The following is a 25,107-nucleotide window of genomic DNA, read 5'->3' as shown; positions in this document are numbered from 1 at the left end:
TTTTTACCTGTGTGAACTGAACTTTGAGCAAGTTCTTGTGAGGTGTGCACTTGCACAACACTGATCTACTGTGCTGCAACAGTTAGTAAAAATGCTCTTTTAAAATTTTTACTGTGCTGAAATTATTTAATGAATGATTTATGTTTTTCAAATGCGAACCACTGATTCTTCAAGCCCTTGTAAGATATATAGGAAGCAACTGCAAACAGTTACACACTTTAAAAAAGACACGACTCAAAGGGCTTACTGTTTGTTGTTTATTTTCCATATTTTTATTAAACCTTCTCAAAAACATCATATCAAAACTGAGAATTGTGATGTAAGATATCACAACAATAAACTGAACTGAAGTCACACATTGCAAGTGGCAGCACAGTCGCAGAGTTTAAATTCAGGTTGTTGCTCCACTTTAAAGAAAGCTGATGGCAGTGTATTCTCAGTGGTCAGATGTCTGCCATGTGGAGGACAGCGCTGTGCATTGTCTGAGGTCATCTGTCTCGCTCACATTCTATATAGGATGAAGTGCAGCATGATAAAATCTTATTCAGTCAGTGTGGCCATTGTGCTGCCTAACCCATTAAAACATGTCAGGGTCGCCACAAGGAAATCTTCATTAGTTTATTGTGTTTTCTTGTTGCCCAGTTAAAAGTAAATCCATGGGTCACCTTGTCACCCCCTGGTTATTATCTGAGATGGTGGGTGACTTTTGCCTTTCTGTCAGTCACAGACAGAATGCCAATGTGGCTAGGTGAAGATGGGTCCTGGCCACAAGGCACTGGTTCCACACTCTACAGCAGGATGAACCTCTCTGTGCATTTCTCTTCATTTCTTGCTGGTCATTCCAGCTCCAGGACTACACACAGCTCCCAGCTGCTCAGGGATTCAAAGATGTCACCATCACACGTTGGTTTCCACCTCTAAGTGCGAGGATGTGTGACGCACATTCAGCCTGACTCCCTGCTGTCTCCTGAACAGTTTGCAGACTGCAGCTCGATAGCGGCCTGACATGAGGTTGTACAAAATGGGGTTTATAGCGGCACTGAGGTAAAACAACACAAAGGAGACGAGGTTGAAATACTGGCTGATCCTGTACATCTCTGAAGTCGCAGCAGACACTGAGAACAGCATACGTCCAATATGGAAGGGCAGCCAACAGATGACAAAGGCTAGCACGATGACCACTGCAGGAGGAATAGGAAGAACACTCTTCAGAGTCAGGAAAGAAGTATATAGGAGAAACACAAGTACAAAAATACAGTCAACTCAAGGCATTAACTAAATAGGCTGGGACTAAATAGACAAGACTTCCAAAAAAACATTCATTCAGTTATGACTCACTTTACGTCAGCTAAAATGAGCACAATTGTCCAAAACACCAGTTCAGTTACTAACTGAACAAGTTATGAAAGGAGCCAATTGCAGCTCCAAAATAGAGCAAAACTGTCAAAGTAAGGAAAAAGTGAATAAGAGGATGTCACTGGTGGACACAGAATTTACGCCCACATTTACTTTATCATCTAGGTGTTTGCTGGCGCCACTACTCTACTTCTAAGCTGCTTTCCTACTCATAGAAAAGACACCTGAGATACTGGGAGCCTTGGAATCAAAGAATGAATATTAGAGGACCCGGCAAAGTCTTTACTGTAGAATGCCCTGGAAAGGTGGGTGACCAACTGGTTGAGGTCTCCAGGACTGTAAGTCTATTGTAAGGCATTTGTGAATACATGTCTTAAATATATTGCAGTCAGACATGGCACTTTCTGTGTGCTACAAGTGTTTTTTTTGTAGGGGATGTTGAATTTCTATGATCCCAAGTAGTTCCTTGATCAGTTACATTTCTGTCTCAGATTAATTTCATGGTTAATTGAGTTTGTTTTTTGGACAATCTGATATTTTTGAAAGGAAAACTAAAAATTAAAAGATCAGAATTTTCAACCTAACACTACTAATTTATGAAGTACAGAAGTTCAAAAGAGTAAAATACCATGAAATCATAAACTTTAAAGACAATAGAGCAATGGACAATGATGTAAACCTCTCACTATTTTTCAACATTGTAATTATTAATTTAGCTGATGATTTATCAAAAGTGACATAAAATAAGAATAATATAATTGTTTATTAAAGTTAAGAAAAGCTGAATCACTGGAAGGTGAAGTTACTCTGCCAGGGTCACACAGATTCAGCGGTGGGGGTTAAACTGGCAGCCCTGTGATTGGCAGTTCATCACTTGAAGCGTTAGGTCACAATGCAGACATGAAAGCCTGATGGGATGCTGTAAGGGTTAGGGTTAGGGTAAGGGAGTAAGGGATCCCCAACTCTGGTCCTGGAGGGCCTCAGTGGATTCAGGTTTTCATTTTAATCCTGTTATTAATTAGTGACCTGGGACCTCATGCATAATGGCGTGCATAGAATTCACACTTAAACATGGCATAGAGACAAAATTGTAAATATGCATATGCAGAAAAAAAATTCAGATGCACAAAACCATGCATAAGCCAACTTCCATGCACTTCAACTACGTAAATCAAAGTCAACGTGAAGAGTAGCATTTGTGCACACACCTGCCTCCCCATCCTGACTCCTCCCAGAATTACACCTCTCTGAATATGCAAATCAATATAAATAGTCTCTTACGTTCAGCATTCTGTGAAAAGGCAATGGCAAAGTGGGGAAATGGGGAAAATGGAAGAAGTGAAGGCAAGGAAAAATGTAGTATTTGTTGGTTTAAGCAGTGGTATAGACAACAAAATAAAGTTGATCAAGTGACATACTGTAGAGTGGCTTAGAAACTTGAAAGTTCAAGTTCAGAAACTTACACAGTGCCTAAAATAAAAGAAGTGACCGTGAAAAGGCGAGTTGTAGCCTACCGTCTGATTGTCATATTAAACTGTATTAGGGTACAGAGAAAAGAAAAAAAAAACAGGGACACAAACACATAGTTTATTTTGTCATTAAAGTAGAACGTCATAAATTTAATCTTAAAATCATTTACTAGTTTCTCAAATCCAATCATAACTAAAGTAGCACATTAAATGCTTCGTATTCTATGTGTTCTTCTATGTGCTCTATGTGTGTGAATCACTATGTGCTTCTTAAACAGACTTTCTCTTACACTGATAGGACACAGAATACATTACACTCATGATGATAGGAATTAAAGCATATATTAAGCAGTGGTAGCGATGAGCTGTTCCCCATCCAGAGATTGTTCTTGCCTCCTTCAAGATGCTTTCTGTGCCACGCGCGACCCTCGATAAAATAATTTACTGCAGATGTGCTGTCTCGTTCAAATGTACTAACCCCCCCAGTTCCTGTCCTTGCTTTTCTTTCTCTATGTTCTCTATGTTCTCTTTCTCTATTTTTTTCTCCAGCCGTCTGGAGTTTTTTTTGTTTTTTCTGTCCCCCCTGGCCATTGAACCTTACTCTTATTCGATGTTAATGTTGATTTATTTTGTTTTATAATTGTGTCTTTCATTTTTCTATTCTTTAATATGTAAAGCACTTTGAGCTACTGTTTGTATGAAAATGTGCTATATAAATAAATGTTGTTGTTGTTATTTAACCAATCGTCACACCACAATCAGCTCTAATAAATGTCAAACCATCTTTAAGCTTACAATGCTGATTTTTCAAAATCTTTAAGGAACATTGAAATATCTTCGTAGTACACGTTTAATTATTCCATCCATCTATTCACCCAGGGTTGCGACTGTCCCATTAAGCATATGGCACGAGGCAGGAACAATCCCTGAATGGTGCGCCTCCACTACCGCTGTGTCACCGTGTTCACACATTTAATTATTAATAGCATACTTTATTTAAATGAAGTTAAAAATTATCTGTATAATGTAATATACATGCTTTACTGCATTTCATCTTAAAAAAGATATCAAGTGCTCCAAGAAGAAATCTAAATCGACTTAGAAGCCAGTTGTCATCATCTGCAAATACGCGCTCTCAATTGAATTGAATTCCTTTATCATTATTGTATGGTACAATGAGATTCACTATGCAAATCCTCCATAATTTTATTTTCCTATAAAATGGTAAAATAACAACAACAACAATAATAATAATGTGGTAAAAAACAATGAAAAATATACAATATGAAAGCATAAGTGGCTCAGGTTGTGCAATATTACAATTTGAATGCATGGTTATAGTGAGGTAATTGTACTAATACAGAAAGTACAAACAGCTCTTGAACAGTTGATGGACTGATTCAGTGCGTTTAGAGCTCTTGGGATGAAACTGTTTTTGAACCTGCGAGGTTCATGCAGGGAAGGCTCTGAAGCATTCGCCAAATGGGAGAAGTTAAAATAGACTGTGCTCATGGCTGAGGCAGCGTGTGCTATAAATGTTCTCCAGGGTAGATGCTGTATCCCGATAATTCTCTCCGCTCTTCTCTCTGGTGCCGTAGAGCTTTCTGATCAGCTACTGTATAGCTGTGATTTCACACTCAGATACAGTGGGTTAAAAAACTCTTGAGTTGGGGCACTTAAAGTAACAAGGCTAAAGAAATAAGTGGAAAGGACTGGCGAGCTTTGTTGGGCTGAATGGCCTGTTCTCATCCAGAGTGTTCTAATGTTCTAATGTTTTAAAATAGTTTGGCCATTCCCTGCACCATTATATAGTTACAGGTTAATCATAATCAGATGCCTTAAACTAAAAAACGGGATGTGAATCTAAAAAATAAAAGGAAACCAAACAGAAACAGTAGCACTGCTTTGACACTGGGTGCCGCTAGTTTGCAAAACCGAACTGAAAACTTGTGTGCACAATGGATTGAGCTGGCGTGAGAATGTGTGTGTGTACGTTTATACATGAGGCCCCTGTTTTTGCTGCTAATTAATTTCTTTTGAATTAAGTTTAATTGACTTACTCTTGAAGACTCAGATGCCTTAATTGTTTCTTTCTCCTTAATTAGATGCCAAACAATAATGAGCCAAAACATGTCAAGCAAACTGTGTCCATCATACAATAACTAAAAAGGTGAAGGTCTCAGGAATGTTGATCTGCTCAGGTCCCCAAATCATTTTAACAGTACTCATGGAAAAAAGAAAATCAGCAATTTTGGAAATGTCTGCTATTGTACAATGAGAGAAGCATCAAGCCATAGAATTAAAGAACGGTTTAATTAACAAGGAGAATCAGAGCCTAATTAAGCAACTGGTTGGAGTTTGAGGCCCTGACTTAGTTGGTCTTCTGTTCGCTCACTCATTTATTTCATTTAGTTTGGGTGCCATTTAAGGAAGAAATGAAGCAATTCTGAGGAACAATGAAGAAATCTGGGGGTGCAAATCTTAAAAAGACAAGTCAATTAAAATTAATTCAAAAGAAGTCAATTAGCAGTAAAAATAGGTCACTAATTTATTAAAGGGTTAGAATGAAAACCTGCAGCCACTGTGGTCCTCCAGGACTGGAGTTGGGGACCCCTACTCTAAGGAAACAACCATAGATGTAAATGGCCTCAGCTTCCACATTACAGATGCACCACTTTCCTACTTTTGTACAATTTTGAAGTCTCCTGTCAAGTATCTTAAATTATCTCTTTCTTCCATATTTTCCTTTTGACTTTACAGGCTATTCTGGTGCTATCCTTTCCCCTCATCATGCACGCTATGTCTTGTCTTGTTGAATTTAATTACTGATGAATACACACATTATAAAATGTAAATGCAGTAGTCATCATTTTCAAATGTTATTATATAAGTATTATTATTAATATTATTATGTAATTTTGTATCTTCTAATTTATAACCACAGAACCCTCAAACACAAAATAAAATGAACCATTTTAGAACACTATGCAAGGATGGACTTGGTCTCACAAGCACACAGATCTAGCTATTTTCTAAAATGTTGATAAAAACAATGTTAAATGGGATTCATCCATGACATAAGCTAAAAAAAGGATGAACAAGAGAACTGTCACTGTGTCTGCCTGAAGAAATACCTTTAAGAAACCTAAAAAAAGTAAGGAAATAGCGAAAGGAGAATCTACTTATCAGAGAAAATGTAAGAGGGAGGACTGTTCATCTGGAATATCATAATTAAAAAAGAAGATATGGTCATCTACCATGATGTGTTACCAACAAAGAAGGGAAAAATGACTAAGATACATGACAAAGAATCTACTGTGGGAAATTAGAAATAAACAGCATTGAAATGATTGGGAAAATACATTTTGATTGGATATGACATACTTTATTAATCCCAGAAGGAAAATTATCTTTCCACATGACCTTTGGGGGTCAGAGCACAGGGTCAGTCATTATACAGCGCCCCTGGAGCAATTTTCAGGTTAACAGCCTTGCTCAAAGACCCAGACCTGAAAGGGGATCCCTTTTTTCCAAGCTGTGTAAGATAAAGGGTGTCTTTCCTTTGAGAAAGGGGAGCCACTTGTAAAGGATGCAGAGAAAAGCAAACTCAGAGGACCCACACCATTGTAAGTTTTAGGGTAAGGAGAAGGAGGCACAAATCAGTGGAATGAAAGACAAAAGGAGAATGGAAACCATTTATCAAGTCCTATAATAGTCAAGCAAGTATAAGGTGAAGGGGTACAGGAGACTTAAATTGATCATTGAAACACTTTGGACAACAAAAATAGATTTACTGTACCCTCTTCTGGGACAGAAATAAAAAGGACATCCCAATCGGTGAGCTTTGCTTGGAAATAATAAATATGTGCACTTGGAAAGATATGAAATGCAACACTTATCTTTAACGTATGGGTCAAATATATAAGTACGGTATCAGAAATCCCCTTAATGAGAAAGGGACATTTAGCAGAACACACTGAAACTTGTCAGTCGTACTCCTGCAAAATACCACCATGGTGAGATGTGTAGACATACTACTATCTAGCATCCTTTTTTGGTAATTTATTTCAGGTATTTATGGTTAATGGTTTAGCAGATATTGACTCTTAACAAGTTTCTGTGTCCCCATGTACTTGTTGAAAAATTCACTTTTAAAGAGAGTTTGGTAGTTTTCATGCTAAGGTTTGTCAGGGATGCCAGGGGCAACGACCCGGCCGGGACGCCGTGAGGGACCGGATGTGGGTCTGCGCCCACCCTGGATCACGTGGGGGCCGCCATCCTGGTTGCTTTGGGGGCCATGGGTTGAGGGCATGGAAGCTCCACCCTGTAGGGGCCCGTGGTCACCGCCAGGAGGCGCCCCAATGCCTTGGGGACCTGTTACCTCAGCACTTCCGCCACACCAGGAAGTGTTGGGGAGAAGAATTAAAAGGACGCTGGGGCGTGGCCAACGGGGGAGTGTCAGAAACACCTGGAGCTCATCCGGGGCATTGATAAAAGGGGCCGTCTGCCTTCATTCAGGGCTGGAGTCGGGTGGAAGCAGGACGAGGCACGAGAGGAGTGTGGAGGCGGCCCGAAGAAAGGCATTGTGTGGCCAGGACTGTGTGTGTTGGGGGTTTGTGCACGGGACTGTGTCTTAGTGACTTATAAATATTGTGAATAATTGTAAATAAATATGTGTGGGGGTGATTTACATGTCCGCCTGTCTGTGTCCGGGTCGGCTCCACAGGTTATATTTTCACCATAATTGTATATATTAATCTGCCATATGAACAAGCCTTTAAACTCACCAAATACATTCAAGTAGAGTTTTACAGAATCAAAAGTGCCAAGTTTGTTGACTATGGATGGTGTGGGCACAGACAACCCTAAAGATGTCAACACTGAACACACTCTGAGGGAGCTCCATTGTCGTTTCTGTCTGCTTTGTGTATGTGTCTATTCGTAATGCACCCGCCGTGGTGCTTGTACTGCTTATAGGATGCCTGCTTACATGTTTTGTTACTCTATTCTGCTGTTTGGTGTGTAATTATTATAAAGCGAAGCATTCAATTACACTGATCAGCACCAACATCCTGCAATGCACAATGTCAGTGTACTTTATGGATTTAGATATGCTGAATCCATTTTTGAAAGTCAAATTTCTGTACCACAAACCATTTCCACAAGGCTCAGTGAAAAATATTTTTTTGAAAATCATTGATTTTTGAAAATTGTATTTTTGCTTTTTTCATACTCAGAATATTATTTGAAGTATATTTTGAGCATGAAAGATGACAGTCTTCTTTATTCTTAATGTTAGTTGTGACAGAAACAAACCCAAATCAAATCTTTGCAACGCATTTCTTGCTCTCAATCAGTATATTTTTTCTCTTTTCTTATTTCTTATTAATTTGCAAAACTGGTTTGAAAATAAAAACTGCAGCTACTGTGGTCCTCCAGGACTAAACATGATGCCTTCTGGATTTAAATACAAATAACCAACAGGAATGCTAATAAAAAAAATGCATAGGGGTCCTAGAATAACAAGAAGGTACCACCATGAAACATGAATCTATGAGAAACACTCAGGTGGTGAGGAGGGCGACTTATTTCCTGCCATGCTTGTTGGAAAATTAAAAGGCAGCAGAGAATCCATCAGGAATGGGCGTAGAAAATGATCCTCTGGAATAACAAACGGTAAACGCCACAGCACACTAGACAGGGCTTCCATGTATTGAGCCCAATTCATCTCAGGTTTAAATTTGAATCTCAGGTCACACCTTTCTCATTTGACTTTTACTTTAATAATTCAATCCTGTCACAGCAGTGGGGAATATCAAGAAGTCATATGCAGTAACTTATGGAAAGTGTTGCCTGTTATTGAATCAGAGTGTTCAGAGTGTAAGATTTTATTAATTAAGTCTCAATAAAGCATGGCTCCTAGACACCAACACGTTTCAGATCCCAGATGTCTTATTCCCAACTTCAATACAAATTCAGCTGATGATATTCGGATGAACCAGATCAAACAAGACCTACCCAGCATTTTGACAGTCTTGCGGTTAGTTCTGTCCCGAAGGGTGATGTGTCGGCGGCGCCACAGCTTTCGACCAATCAAACCATAGAGCACACTGAGGCAGCAGACGGGTACAAAAAAGTAGATGCTGGACACCCACATCATGGCTGTGAGTAGACCGGAGCTGATAGCATACTGTGTACAGCGGCACTCGCCATCCATCCCGTTGTCAAACTCCACGCCCACCAGTGCAAACACAGGGCCAGCACTGAGCAGGGCCAACGTCCATAGCAGTGCAATTACCACTCTGATGCGACTGCGTGTTATTGTCACCTTGGCCTGTAGGGGGAAGCACACAGCGAAGTAGCGCTCCATGCTAAGAGCAGTAATGTGAAGGATGCTGGAATAAGTGCAGCATTCACTCATAAACTGGAACAGCTTGCAGATGAAGTCCCCAAAGTTCCAGGGCCGATATTTCCACAGCTAGAGGGATAAGGGAAGAAAAACAAAAGCAGACATGTCAAGCACTTTTTATCCTCATTCATCTTCTTAGAAATTACATTAAACCTTGTTTTAAAGATACCATTGAAACACCCCAGATCTTCATAATCCATCAAGCTTTAACTTTTATAATGCCTTTCAAAGTGAACCTTATCCCAATGCCTATTTTACATACTTGGTATGGTGTGGTAACTAAATCACTGGACTTCAAACCAAGAATCTGATAGTTTATGCTCTGCCTGTACCTTACCATGTGATCCTAAGCAAGTCACTTTAACCTGTCTGTCTAACAGTGAGTAATATTGGTGAACCGAAACTCATTTTGAGTCACTTTGGATTAAGGGGCCGTCAAATATAACATACTGTATTCATGAATCAGACTTACATGACCACTTTATGGTTTATTGTCACAAATGGTGCCAGAGGTGAGATTTAAACCGCAACCTTGTTGCTTCAAGCATGATCTCTCCTGCTTATACATCTTGCATCACCACTGCTGTGATCAGATGTAAGCTAACAGGTTTTTTTCAGCTTTTTGGTTGAATTCAACTTTTTCCACTTAGGCTATCCTTTCATTTTTTGTACTTTCTTTTTTTCTTTACATGGTTCCTAGGGGGCCAGTCCACACCCCAGCAGCATTATCCTAGCCCCAAATTGAATAACTGTCCCATTCAATGCCTTATGGATGTCCCAAATGCCCCCAAAAAACCAAAGACCACCTAATTAGACCTCCACCAAGCCAAAACCTTCAGTTAATTATTTAAAACAGAAATTAATATTTTGATTTTAATATTCTAGTGTGTCGTGTTGTGTGACATCATGCGTGAGTGCAAAATTATTTAAAACCTACATAAGTTAGCTAGCAGAAAGTGAAGAGTTGCATCAGATATCTAAATGGTGCACAGAAATGCATTAACCTGCAGTTGACACAACATGACATTGCCAAAGATAACATCTTTTTCAATTATAAGGGAAAGACAGAGCTGGCAAAACACTACCACTGTAATCCACAGAGCAGGTCACTTCAGATGATGAGCTTGAGAGAAAAGGCTTCTTCTTCTTGGCCAACTCTTCCCATTGTAGACCACCATGAGCCTATTAATAAGGATGTGCAAAGTGACCTGCCAGCCCCAGAACCAGTTAGAAATAATGATATTTTCACAAGAATAACACAATTGCGCAGTTTCTGCAGTTATATTTTTGAATAAAAGCGCAATTGTGTTATTCTTGTGAAAATGTTTCTTTGCTATTTGGACTTCAGGCTTCATACACTATATAGTTTATGCCTACATTTTGTCATCCACTACTAGAATATAAAAAACGTTTCTGTTTTAACAATGTGTTGACACAGATTACTGTAGAAACGGAACAAACATGAAATGCGTGTGTTCCAAACAACGATCTATTATTTCCACTCTAAAACTCCACTTCACTCCCAGATACTCAATCAAGCTGAAGTTCGTGCACGTTCTAAATTGGTGGGGAGATGGAACAGCCGGCTGCTCCAAACTTCTCTTTATCAGCACATTTAGAAGACAAAGGACGCTGGCGGAGAGGTGTGAAGGGATTTAAGAAGCAGTTTAAGGTGGGACGGAATTACGAGTTTTTTCGTAGGCTCTGGTAATTCTAGTGTTAATGTCCCTATAGTCACACTTTCCTGCTGTTATGGGCTACAGAAAATGCCTCATAAAACATCAAACATGTCACGTAACACAGCGAGGATGCCAGATCATCCTACACCGTTGTGCGCCCTCTGTCTCTGCCGTATTAGTACCTTTTGCATAAAATTTATTGTCACAGTACAGTGAAATTCTTACGTGTGTGTCACACCAACACTCTCCTAATTTACATACCACAGATGTCAAATGGTTGCTTGTTATGGCCAGGATTTCCTACATGGCTTTATTGTTTATTTCATCTTTAATTTATTTTGATGTTTTCTGGTAAAATTATTTTGTGATTTATGTTATAGAATATATGTTATTTTTAATATCTTCGTATCTATTCACATTTTGCCTTTCCCTTAAGTGTAGGCCACAGGCAGTGCTAGGTTTAGCACTAGGCTGATCAGAAAGATGCAGGCCTTGTTTAGAAGTTGTTAATCCTATATTACACATTCCATACTATTAAGTTGTATATCAAATTATTAATTTCCATATTAAATATAACACACCCAGGAAGTATGCTGGCCGTAACTATGAGGACTTTCTGTATGAGGGTGGGTGTATGAAGAAGTACTTCTTGTGACATCATTTAGGGTTGGGTCCCACCTGGCACCCAATGCTGCTTTTATAAGTTCTGGAACTTCAGCATAACATATTGGATGAAAGGGTGCAGAAAATGTCTGAACGAATAAAAAATTTGATTTTTTATTTCAGTTCCACAAAATATATAATTTGCGCAAGTACTGGAAGTAAAATGATAGTAAATTTTAATGGGTATATCAAAGTGAAATGAAATTAATGTAAAGTAATATTTTGCAAAAGTTTTATTTTGTTATATTTTCTGGCAGACTTTTAAAAAGAAATTGTATTATAAAAAAAGATGAAATATGGTGTCAGATACAAGTATGTAAGGGATATCTTTAGTATTTTTACACTTACTGTTACACTTGTAATTCCACTCCAAACCACGGGTTGGCATTGTTGTCACCACTGTTGTCTGAGAATCATCAGCACTGAGCTCTGATGTCACCCCAACAACCCAATCAGAACTCCATCCTTTTCTGCTCCAGGTTCTTCATAGAATCACCACCAACAAGATCAAGTCAGTCAGCATTAGACTGAAAAGATGCCTGGAGTTGCTCTGATTAAAAACATTTGACTTCATAGGAAGAGTCACCAGAGACATGAATATTGCTACCGAGGTAAGTAAACCTCTCAACAAGGTTGGCACTCTCTCTACAGACAAACACACTGCTGATGGCTGTGCCTAAGAGTTAATTAAATGCCTGGATCTTGGTTTTTATCCAGGACACTTGTAAGCTTAGACACTCAGACCCCTCACTCAGTTTCTTGATAGCCCCGATGAAAGCCACCAGTGACTCTACAAACATCACAGTGTTGTTGGCAAAGTCAAGATCAGTGAATTTCTCTTCAACAACAGATGCTCCACAGCTGTTGGACCTGATGATCATGCCCAATACCCAGTCCATGCAAGCATTAAAAAGAATAGGAACAAGAGCACCCCTCTGATGAATCCCAGAATCATCTGTGAAAAATGCAGAGGTTCTCCAACCACTCTGCATCGCACTCTCTGTACAAGTGCACAGACCAGCCATTATATTCAGCAACTTTGAGGGGATCCCATGAAGTCTCAGTATGTCTCACAGAACAACTAGATCAACTCAGTCGAACACTTTACGAAAACCGCAAAGAAAATCTGCTGATATTCACATTTCTGATCCATGAGAACCCTCAGTGCCAGGATGCAGTCAATGGTAGACTTCTTAGGAGTTAATCCAGACTGCTCTGGTCACTGGTAGCTGAGCAAGTGATCCTATTGAGGATGACCCTAGCAAGGACCTTACCCAGCACTAAGAGCAGTGTTATCCTCCTGTTGTTGCCACAATCCAGGTGATCACCTTCCTCTTTCAAGATAGGGACAACAAGCCATGTTTTCCAATCAGTTGGGAAGACACATGTCTCCCAGATGGAAGCAAACATTACTTGCAATGCCAGGAGGACAGCCTTATCACCAACCTGGAGAAGTTCATCCCTGATACCACAGATCCCTGTAGCCTTCCCAACCCTCAGCTGGTTCACTATCTGTGCAATCTCGGTGTGACTGGGTGGTTCATATCCAATTGAAGGCTCAGCCTCTAAAACTGTAGACTCAGAGATATCCAATGTTCTAGCTGGAGAATCAGCTTTAAATATCTGATCAAAATAGCTAGCCCAGTGGATCACAACTGCAGTGTCCGTTAGAACCATTCTCCGAGGAACAAGTTCAGATGTGTGTAATGCTTTGATTCCTCTGTAAGCAGGATGTGGGTCACTCAACCATAGATGGTGTGTCACTTGCTCACAGATTCTTTTAACAAACACCACCTTATGTACCCTTAGAGACCTGACAGCCATCCTTCTCATTTCCCGGTACAGACCAGAGTTGCCATCAAGCCATATGCTGTGACTCCTCTCAATATCCAGGGTAGGGAGATGAAGCACATCTTTCTGGGAACACTGGTAACACCAACACAACCCTCATCAACCTTCAGAGTCTTGTCACAGAAGTTCTTCCACATCACATTAGGATCAGCAGTCACATCTTAACCTGTAAATTCCTCACACAAACTACGTTCAAACTCATTAGAAATGGCCTGATCTTGAGTCTGGCAAGGTCTAGCCTCATTTTACAGAGTAGTCTGTGGTCAGAATTCACAAAATGGGCACTTCTGTAGACAATGGAGTTTTTTAAGAGTTTTCAGAATCTGCCCACGAGGATGTGATCAATCTCCTTCATTGAACCACCAGTATTGGAGTACCAAGCCCAATGATGTGGCTCAGGGTGCTGGAACCAGGATCCAGCGATCCACAGACCCTGACCTTTTACAAAGTCAAAGAACACGGAGCCACTTTCACCACAGTCACCAAACCCATGGGGACACAATCCTCATAGACAACCCTGTCAGTGCCAGTGGTTGCATTGAAGTCACCCATGACTAGAAGAGTGTCACCTCGTGGGCAACCATTAATCACCTAGCGAAGTTGCAAATAAAATGTCTCCCTCACTGAGATATCACACACCACAGTTGCAGCATACACTGAGACAACAGACAAGGCATCCAGAGAGTCTCATAATATCCTCATTGAAAGAAGTGACATTGAATACCATCAGAAGGTCATCATTGGTCTCGTCCGATGCGGGAGATGGACGTCTGAAGTGGAGCTCCGCTAGCAGTGGTGCTATTTTTCATATTATTTGCTTATTATTCTGAGATATCCTGTATTTATTCGACCCGAGAGGGACCGCTACAGTATATGTAAACACATATAAACATGGCCAACAAGAAGGAAAGAACGAAAGAATCGAAGACTAAAGCTACATCCAAGCTGCGATCAGCAAGCCCTAGCTCGAGACACGGCCTGTCAGAGACAGACCTGGATCAGATGGGCGAAAGTACAGACTCCTCGGGACCACGGTCCGCTACATCGTCGCCGGCTGAGAGCGAAAAGGGGAGCGAAGGTGCGATCGTGAGTGCAGATGTGGATAGCTCGCCGATTGGAGAGGATTACCTGAAACTGGAAAAGGCGGGAGTTCCGCGGCTTCAGTTACGCAATTACGCGGGACTGGAGCAGCGGGGACACCGGCTTCAGCAGAGTCTGCTGCTTCATCTACGGCACAAGAAGGCACATTTGAGCTATCTGAACTGAAAGTGTTGCTAGCTGAGCTCACGCAAGATATAAAGGAAAGCGAGAAGGCTAATGAGAAAGCAACGGCAAAGGCACTTGAGAGACTGAAACAGGAATTAAAACAGGAGATGAAACAGGCCAATGAATGTCTGCGACAGGAAATCCAACAGGCAAATGAAAGGCTGCGACAGGAATTCCAACAGGCAAATGAAAGGCTGCGTCAAGAGGTCCAACTTGAACTTCGACAGGTGCTGGGCAAAATTGAAGAGCGCATTGAGAAAAACTCGCTAAACTGAGCACGCTTGCTGATCAATTGGAGCATCTTAGTGAGACATTCACGAATCGGATCGAAATAGCCAAACATCTAGCTGCCAGTGCCGAGGAAAGAGCAGTAAATGTCAGTTCCGAATGTAAAAAACTCGGAGAAAAACTTGGAGACAGACTGGCTGCTTTAGAAGATGGGGATAGAAGGTATAATGTCAGAATTGAAGGCCTGCCGGAGAATCGAGCAAGTTTAAACCCGTGAAATTCGCAACTGAACTTTTTCTAAAATAATCGGGGCGACTTTAAAGCAGAATCTGAGATAGCAGCGGCTTACAGCGACGCTGATCAAACACCGTCAGACCCGACCAAGATCTTTTATAGTTCGTTTTGAACGATTATCATTTAAGTTAGAGGTGATGGAACTCCTCAGAAAAAAGGAAGATATTATATATGAAGATTGCCACATTCGCGTCTTTCCTGACTTCTCTCCAGCAACAGCTATTAAACGCGCCTTCTATAATATTAAACAGCTGCTACGGCAAGCCAATGTCAAATACGGCCTCCTGTATCCGCAAAACTGAAAGTGGAATGGCAGGGTCATTTCTATGTTTTCGCTAGCAAGGAGGAGGCAGAAAATGAGTTAAGAAAGCTGATCCCGGACTATTCTGATACATAATTGTGAGTCATGGCGGTAAATGATAAAGCTAGGATTAATAATCTACTGTCTGATCTATTTGTTTTTAAAATACGGGTTTTTTATCAGCATATATTCTCATATTCTTATATTATTATTATTATTATTACTTACTTATTACTTATTATTACTTAGTATTACTAGGGCTAAATGTTTATGTTTTATTGTGCTTAATTACGTTTTCCTCCTCTTTTTTCTTTTCTAATTATTTCATGTGTACCCTAAATGAGACTGTTCAATATCATACCCTTGGTTTGCTGTTATTGCTATTACTGCATTAAGACTTGTTATGCTTGTTTTGGACACATCTTTAACACCATCACCTGGGTTTATTATCTGGGGGTATCATCTTAATGCACTAAAATTGATGAAGATTATATGTATGTGTATGTGTATGTGTATATGTATATATGTGTGTATGTATATATATGTATATGTATATATATATATATATATATATATATATTAAGTGCAAAATTCTTTTCTTTTTTTTCTTTTTCCTCTTTTAAAGACTATATTGGTAACAGATATCTCTATCTTTTAACCTTAAAGCGCCACTGCATGGGGGCTTGATGTGCTTTGGACGTGCTCTGTCTCTGGGTATGTCAGAGGACTGGGACTGCATGAAGTGGGTTTTAGCCTCACCTGGGGAGGCAAAAAGGGAGGGTGGGGGTTAAGGGGAAGAGAAAGAGAGCAGGCTTGATCTATATCTAATCTATCATCTCAATCTTTATAATTATAACTATCAACGTAATAATAAGCTGCATGGCAACAACTCTTGGGGGAATAGGAAATTAAGACCTAAACTATTTCACTTCCAGTTAAGACTATAATATGACACCAAAAACTCAGAATCAGTGTCTCCATGATGGGACAGTTAACTTCGTAAGCTGGAATGTTAAAGGCCTGAATCACGAATTAAAGAGAAAGAAAGTACTTTCTCACCTAACAGGTCTAAATGCTAAAATAGTATTTTTACAGGAAACCCACTTACTAAGTAAGGATCAGTTCCGCTGCAAAAGACTGGACTGGCCAAATGTTCCATTCTAGTTTTACAAAGAAAACTAGAGGGGTGGGAATTCTCATACATAGAACAGTACCATTTGTAGCATCAGATGTAGTATTGGATCCTGAAGGGAGATATGTGATGGTCATGGGAGACTTATCTAACTGTAAAATGATTTTGATAAATGTTTATGCACCTAATGTTGATGATAAGGAATTTATACAAAATTTATTTGCATCCATTCCCAATCTGAACACTCATAAACTTATAATGGCTGGGGACTTTAATTGTGTTCTAAATCCACTTTTAGATAAGACTTCCTCCACAGGGGAACGCAACTAACACCGCAAAGATAATTACAAAGTTTATAACTGATCACAACTTATCAGATCCCTGGAGGTTTTAAACCTAAATTCAAGAACATATTCTTTCTACTCACCAGTACATCATTGCTACTCAAGGATTGATTACTTCTTTATAGATAATAACTTCTTGCCTAAGATTAAATCTTGTAAATACGATGCTATTGTTATTTCAGACCATGCTCCGATGATCTTGGAGCTGAAATTACTAAGCCCCATACACTCACCCCGCAGATGGCGCTCAATCCGCTTCTATTAGCTGACGAGAATTGTACTGAATTTATATCCAAACAAATTGAATTCTTTCTAGAGACAAATACATCCCCTGAGATCTCTGCAGGAATACTCTGGGAAACTCTTAAGGCCTTCTTAAGAGGACAGATTATCTCATATCTTTCCCACAGAAATAAATCCGCGAAGAAAGTAGCAGAGATAAAAAGTGAAATTACTAAAATAGATGAAGAACATGCCAGACTACCAAGCGAGACTCTACATAAGAGGAGGCAGGCTCTACATTCAGAATTAAACCTCTTGACAACTAAAGAAACCGAACAACTAATTTACAAATCCAGACATCATTATTATGAACATGGAGAGAAAGCTAATAAGCTTTTAGCTAAACAAATTCACAAGCAAGATGTAGCAACGCAATCTCGTAATTACTAACACGAATGGAGATAAAATCATCGAACACAAAAATATAATGTACACTTTTAGAGACTACTATAAATCCCTATATACTACTGAGTTTAAAGAAGACAATATACAATCTAATGCATTTCTGGATAAATTACAGATACCACAAATTGACGCTTTTAGTGTGGAGGAGCTCGATAAACCTCTGTCATTATCAGAATTACTGGATGCTATAAAGTCACTCCAAGGTGGAAAAGCAGCAGGCCCTGACGGCTACCCTGCAGAGTTTTACAAGAAATTCTCCGCTCAGCTAGCTCCCTCCTATTAGCAACATTTACAGAAGCCAGAGATAACCAATCTCTTCCACAAACCTTTCGCCAAGCACTAATCACTGTCTTTCCAAAACAAAATAAGGACTTATTACAATGTGCATCATACAGACCAATTTCACTTCTGAATAACGACGTTAAAATACTCTCTAAAATCATAGCTAGAAGGATGGAGAAAGTGCTCCCTCGTAATATCACAAGACCAAACTGGATTTATTAGGGGCCGACACTTATCTTCAAATCTTCGACGCCTGTTTAATGTAATATACTCACCAACTAAATCAAACACCCCAGAAATATTATTATCATTGGATGCAGAAAAAGCATTCGACATGATTGAATGGAAATACCTTTTACTATTTTGGAGAAGTTTGGGTTTGGCCCGAACATTTGTGCATGGATTAAATTACTGTATACTAACCCAGAAGCTTCAGTTTGCATCAATAACATTTGCTCAGACTACTTTAAACTAGAACGTGGCACAAGACAAGGATGCCCTTTGTCACCACTGCTGTTTGCAATTGCCATTGAACCACTGGCAATACATTGTCGAAATACTGATCAGATAAAGGGGATTAGCAGAGAAGGACTGGAACAGAAAATCTCATTATATGCAGATGACATGGTACTGTATATATCGGACCCAGAAAATTCTGTGCCTGCAGTCTTAGCAGCACTCACAGAATTTCAAAAGCTCTCTGGTCTCAGAATTAATCTGAATAAAAGTGTACTCTTTCCGTGAATTCGCAAGCATATAATATTAGATTAGACACCCTTCCTTTTATCATTGCAGAACAGTTTAAATACCTCGGGGTAAACATCACAAGTAAACATAAAGCTCTTTATCAACAAAATTTGTCGTCTGCATGGAAAAAATTAAACAAGACTTGCATAGATGGTCAACCCTTCATCTCACACTAGCTGGAAGAATTAACACTGTTAAGATGAATATTCTTCCTAAGCTCCTTTTTATTTCAAAACATACCAATATACATTAATAAATCGTTCTTTAAGCAATTAGATTCAACAATAACCTCATTTATTTGGAATTCTAAACATCCACGCATCAAAAGAGCGACCCTACAAAGACAAAAGGCAGAAGGTGGCATGGCTCTACCTAACTTCCAGTTTTATTACTGGGCAAATATACAGTCGATAAGAACCTGGACACAAATAGAAGAACATACACAGGCATGGACCGCAATAGAAGTAAAATCCTGCAGTACTTCTTTGTATTCCTTGCTTTGTGCTCCAATAAACACACGTTATCGGCAATACACTAATAACCCAATTGTGCTCCACTCACTTAGAATCTGGAACCAATGTAGAAAGCATTTTAAGACGGAGAAGCTTCTTTCTGTGGCACCCTGCAAAAGAACCACCTCTTTCAACCCTCACAAACATATGCAGTTTTAATATCTGGAAAAATTTGGAATTAACTTGCTTAGAGATCTTTATATAGACAACGTCTTTGCATCCTATGAACAATTACAGTCCAAATTTAACATTCCAGCTACAAATTTCTTTCACTATCTTCAAATCAGGAACTTTGTTAAACAGAACCTTCCAGATTTTCCTCATCTTGCACCCTCATCCACGCTGGAAAAATTATTGCTCAATTTCAAGGAGTTAGACTCCATCTCTACAATATATAAAATCCTTTTACAATCCCTTCCTTTCAAAGATCCAAGAGGACACTGGGAAAATGACCTCTCAATTAATATATCAGAAAAGGAGTGGAAAGTAGCAATGCAGAGAATTCACTCAAGCTCCATATGCGCAAAGCATACAATTATACAACTCAAAATTATATATCGAGCACATCTGTCTCGACTAAAACTCTCCAAAATGTTTCCAGGGCATGATCCAACCTGCGAACGTTGCAACCAAGCCCCAGCCTCACTAGGTCACATGTTCTGGGCCTGCACCAAATTAACATTATTCTGGACAAAAATTTTTAATTACCTCTCAGACAGTCTTGGACTCACAATCCCTCCTAACCCATTAACAGCTGTGTTTGGGGTTCTTCCAGAGGGTCTTAAAGTGGAGAAGGACAAACAAATTGTGATTGCATTCACTACACTGTTGGCCCGCAGACTTATTCTGATAAACTGGAAGAACCCAAACTCTCCTCTTTAAGTCAGTGGGAAACTGATGTGTTATATTATTTAAAATTGGAAAAATCAAATACTCAGTTAGAGGATCTGTGCAGACTTTTTCAAAACATGGCAGGATCTAATCAGTAATATTTTGAAATGAGTTTATAAAGCACAGAGAATTTGTTGATTTAGGTATTTTTACAAGCCTTAAATTTTACACCATTTGGCTTGCTCTCTCTCTCAAGGGTGGGGATCGATCTGTGCTTAGCATAATTCTTTTTTTTTAAAAACTTGATTACTATGTATTGAATATAATAAAATTAATAAATAAAAATAAAAAAAAAAAATGAATACCATCAGAAGGAGCAACTCCCTGAGTATGACAGCCATCAGAGTATGACAGCCATCAGAGTGACCAGATCAATAAAAGGTGTACCCACCTAGGTCTGTGCACCTCAGAGAGTACTGCCACTGAAATGCAGAGTTTACGAAACTCCTCTGACAGCAGAGGAAGAAGATCATTATACTGCCGAGACAAGACATTCCACACAGCTACTCACATGGAATGCCTCAAGTTTGGATGAGTGCTGCTGTAAAGTGGGCGATGCCTCAGCACCACACCAGTTCTAAACCCCGACAGACCTGACCCCATTGGCTCTCCTATGGTTTTGACTCTCCCTAGCATGAGGCTCCTGATGGCTTTCTCCCATCCACTTCATAATGCGAGCAGCCTTCCTATGGGCAGCTACAGCAGATCTACTCCCGTGAAGTGCAGAATGGAGTCCTGTCTGTCATCTCAGAGCAGTATGAAGTTTTTTTTATGGTGGCTGGAGTGACAATCCTGCCACCAACCCCCATAATTTCCCTGCAAGTTGGAGGACCACTTGCAAGGCCTGATGCAGTTTAACGTCATACCCAGGACACACACCATAACAAGTTTTCTAAAAAATATATTTGGAAATCCCTCCTTCCCCTCTAAACTCCACTGACACATACACACATAAACACACATACAGATTTTTAATTCTGACAATTTCAGGAAGTCCAGTGGGTTAATTGGGGGTATTAGAATCTTGTATTTCACTCTTTGCAGTTAGGTTGATTATATATGACTTCACAAACAGCTCCCCCAGTTTAATGGAAAGTTTTTTTTTTTTTTTTGCACATCGGGTCTCATTTATAAAACTTTGTGTGGATTTGAATATAAATATACAACAGAAAACAGGAAACTGTGTATACCAAAAAAGAATTTGATTTATAAAACCACTTCTAAGCAATATACCTTTATAAATCACACTTTGTAAATGTGTGTTATGTTAAAGCACCCCAAAACCCACCATAGTTGCACCCCAAATGGTAGCTGTTTTCACCTGTCATATGTAATGAAATGAGTGCTGTTACAATAAATACTACAGACAATATGAGAAACCGAGGGTTCAGCCAGTTACCTTATGATCAAGTAGCCCACCACATGCAGCATCATCATGTCTGTCAAAGCCTCTTTACCTCAAAATAAATGAATTATGGGTTGACCCAGTCTCATCTTGTCAGTCTCATCTTGGAATCTTGGAGACTTGTGTGTTAATGCAATGTCACTACCTTATGGTTAACAAAAGTAGCTTCATTCTCGCAAGGTGCTCTTATTGCAATATGAGTGTAGTAAATTGCTCCTACTACATTAAGAGAACAGAACACTGCTGCAGATTGCCTTTTTTATGCTGGCAAAAACATGCTATGCGTTATGTACAGTATGTACACCCACACCATATGGAAACTGGATGTAGTGCCTTGTCAGTCAGACAATGGCTTCCAGTACAGTGGGCATGATGGAATGAAGCTTGGCTGACCGCAGGCCAGTTCTCAACAGTGACAACAGGTAGCCGATATAAAGTGACAAAAAATAAAATTCCTCAGTGTAAATATGCAGCATTGACCCTCCTTAAATGGAACTCAAATACAGACTGTACATCATATTCATCGCTTTTGAGGTTTAATATGCTTGTCATGTCAACGTACATTATAATACCGTATTAGTGATATAAATTATTATGCATTGAAATGTTTCATGGGAATGGGCCAGAGTTGCCCAAATTATAAACATGTTTTCTTTCATAAATTTCGACTTGTGCGTTGGATGCTGCATATGCATTTTCCAAGCCTCTTTTTGTGCTTAAGGCAAGATTTATAAATTTAACCCTAAAGATGCAAATCTTCTTCGATGTACTTACAGTTTACTTAGTGATTACTATGCTGTTGTAAGCGTATTATCGCTTATTTTAATTTCTCCAAATCTATTATTAAATATTATCTTCAATAAATTCCTCCGGTGGTACAGTTTGTCTCTTGACACGAAGAATCCATCCACTGCGCATGACAGCTGAATCGAAGTTTACTGACAAATGAATGCCGTTAGTGTTGAAATGTTTTGGACAATGAATGTTCTGAAAAGCTCGTGCTCTTGACCTTATCGGACTTGTTCAGACTTATCTCGATTATAAAAGCGCTCTTCCTTTCAGCACAGGGACTCATGAAAATCGACAAAGTGGAACTTCAACAACGTTAAGTTATATAGCGCCTTTCTAAACATCATCAAGGTGTTTTTAAAAGTGCAGACGTATATTGTTGGTTCGTTTCCTCGTGCATCGAGGGCTCCCACACACAGACTGACTGAAGGGGATAATGAATGTGGATTTCAATAAAAGCTAAAGAAACGGAATTAATGATCGTGTATTCGCTTCGATTAACTTTGAAAGTCTCGTTTCATTAGAACAGCGCAGAGCTGTTTGACAAATTTAAACATATTGCACATATTTATAAAATGTTAATGTGTGCGATATTAATAGGTAAAATATTGTATTTTTTGCCAATATATTATATATCGTTTCTAGTAAAGCAAAATTAGTAGAACGTTAACAGATTTATGGATACATTAATCAAATTCAGATATCCCACACTGAATTTTGTTTTATTCCTAAAAACATTGATCAGATAGCATCTGCTGCTTACATTCGAATCTCCTTTAGTCCTACCTTGTAGAGATCAATAGGCATGAGAAGGAAGATGAAGAGGTCAGAGAGAGCCATGCTGGACAGATACAAGTTGGTGGTGCTTCTCATATCCTTGTTGAGCAACACGATCAGAATTGTCAAGATATTCCCAGTCAGGCCAACGAGAAACAGTAGTATACAGACCACGGTTACGACCACCAGAATAGGCAGGGAGAACAGCTGGTCCGGCAGTGGGTATACCGTGAAGTTGGCCGGGAGATTGCAGTCCTCCGAGCACCGGGAATCAAACGCGGCCAGGGTGGAGTTGGACATGCCGTCATGAGGAGCGGGTCGGCTCTAAATTCCCAGAGTGCAGGTCTGCGTTGTGCTAAAAGCTACAATCGTAATGTTAATAATACGACTTTCTTCGCAGCACTTCTCTAAGTTTTGCAAAACGGTGCCTCGAAAGGTGATAAATAAAAAATACTAAAAGAGAACTGAATACGCTCTGTTAAACAAATAGACTTACTCAGAATTCATTCTTTAAGACACAAAAAATATGAACTATTTTAATTAACAGTTTAAAACTGTTGATCAAAAAGAACTATATGACAGTGAAAACTGTGGCCAAATGCGCTTTATAGAACATCAACCAGGTACCAGGTAAATTCCGCTATTGTTATGACCCCAAAATTAGCCTTTTTTCCGTGATTGTTATCATTCCATATTTTTAGGATAGAAAAAATTGTATTCCTTGTCCTCCTGCTTGAATTAAATGTGTCCTTCGTTCATTTGAAACGGTAATGGCAAACTGCATTGGATCCCATTCCATTGTGACTGAACTTTTTTTTTTTTATCCAAAGCTTCAACACCGGACATCAGTGGGGATCCGAGTGGGTCTGCTGTCTTCCGAACCTGCCATAGAAGCACAAATCTGGCTTTACTGTTAAGAGTGTCGACGCAGTCCTCGAATAATGTGCCCCCGTTTCCTGTTTCGAGTATTGAATTATCAGATCTCCCTGCTGTCTGATTTTCGGTAATGCCTCAGCTGCGCCTTGACGGATGCGTCTCTTGAGGACTGTCATCATCGGCAGTACGGCTGCCTTTTAGGGATCTGTGCAAGGAACCAATTGAAATAATCAGTATTCTCAGTTCGTAAAAGTGGATTTTACTTTCTTAAGCGCATATTTCTGAAAACAGAACACAAAACACCCTGAAGCAAAACTTGAAACAAGGATTGGTTAGCTAAGTGACAGCTCAAATAAGCGCCTCGAACCTCGCTTGACTGTTAGTTAGGTCAGGGGATCTGACAGGGCTGTACGTAAGCCACTCGCCATTTAACAGCAAGGTTATTAGGATATTATTGCAACCATTTCTCTTGACTGTCAGTCTATCAGACAAGGCTGCTTGTATCTCAGACCGGCTGTGAGGTGAGCTACGATGGAGAACTGGGCATTTATATCGTCAGGGTTTAAGGTAAAGTGGGAAGATGGACAGTGCAAGGAATATGACATATCTTTAATAGTTTACTATAAATCTGTAAGTTCAGAAATCATCACCGCAGAAGACAGTTCACTTAAGACAAAATAATTTTTGCGTGCTGCTTCTGCCTGTGGACTTATAGTTAATAGAATGGAAGCCAATTAAAGCCGTCCACCATGATGCTAGATTGCTTATGACCCACATGTGCACACGCATACGGCACAGTAGCTTTTGGAAGAGCAGCTCCTACCTGCGAAATTGTCTTTCTGCAAACACCTGACAAACAATCGGTTTGATTTAATTGATTCTGTGAAGCTTCTCTCTCTCTCTCTCTCTCTCTCTCTCTCTCTCTCCCTGTCTATCTATCTATAAAAGAGATAACACATTGGAAATGTTGACTGGAAATTTAAAGAATTGTCTTCTGTTTCTATAAGGCACCTTCACCTCCTGTTTTCAAATCCATTCTCAATACCATTTTAGCAGAAGTTTGGGGTCTAGATGTGAAATCTGAAAGCTGCACTAGAGATACCCATCACAACAAGGGCTGCAAAATGACTCCATCAGTATATTTGGTGT

At 39.6% G+C, this 25,107-nt stretch overlaps 1 protein-coding gene across 1 annotated transcript; it reads right to left on the bottom strand.

The window, feature by feature from the left end:
- Window positions 1-897: 897 nt before the first annotated feature.
- On the bottom strand, window positions 898-23,382 carry LOC120526484 (growth hormone secretagogue receptor type 1-like). Its single transcript, XM_039749649.1, has 3 exons — window positions 23,092-23,382; window positions 8,844-9,303; window positions 898-1,181 (listed from the first exon to the last, which is right to left on the bottom strand). The coding sequence occupies exons 1-3, from the start codon at window positions 23,380-23,382 to the stop codon at window positions 898-900; spliced, it is 1,035 nt and encodes a 344-aa protein (XP_039605583.1).
- Window positions 23,383-25,107: the final 1,725 nt, after the last annotated feature.

This window comes from Polypterus senegalus, chromosome 3, assembly GCF_016835505.1.
Source record: "Polypterus senegalus isolate Bchr_013 chromosome 3, ASM1683550v1, whole genome shotgun sequence".
Classification (NCBI taxonomy): Eukaryota; Metazoa; Chordata; class Cladistia; order Polypteriformes; family Polypteridae; genus Polypterus; species Polypterus senegalus.
Note: the sequence above shows the minus strand (reverse complement) of the source record. Positions and strands in the feature narration are given on the sequence as shown.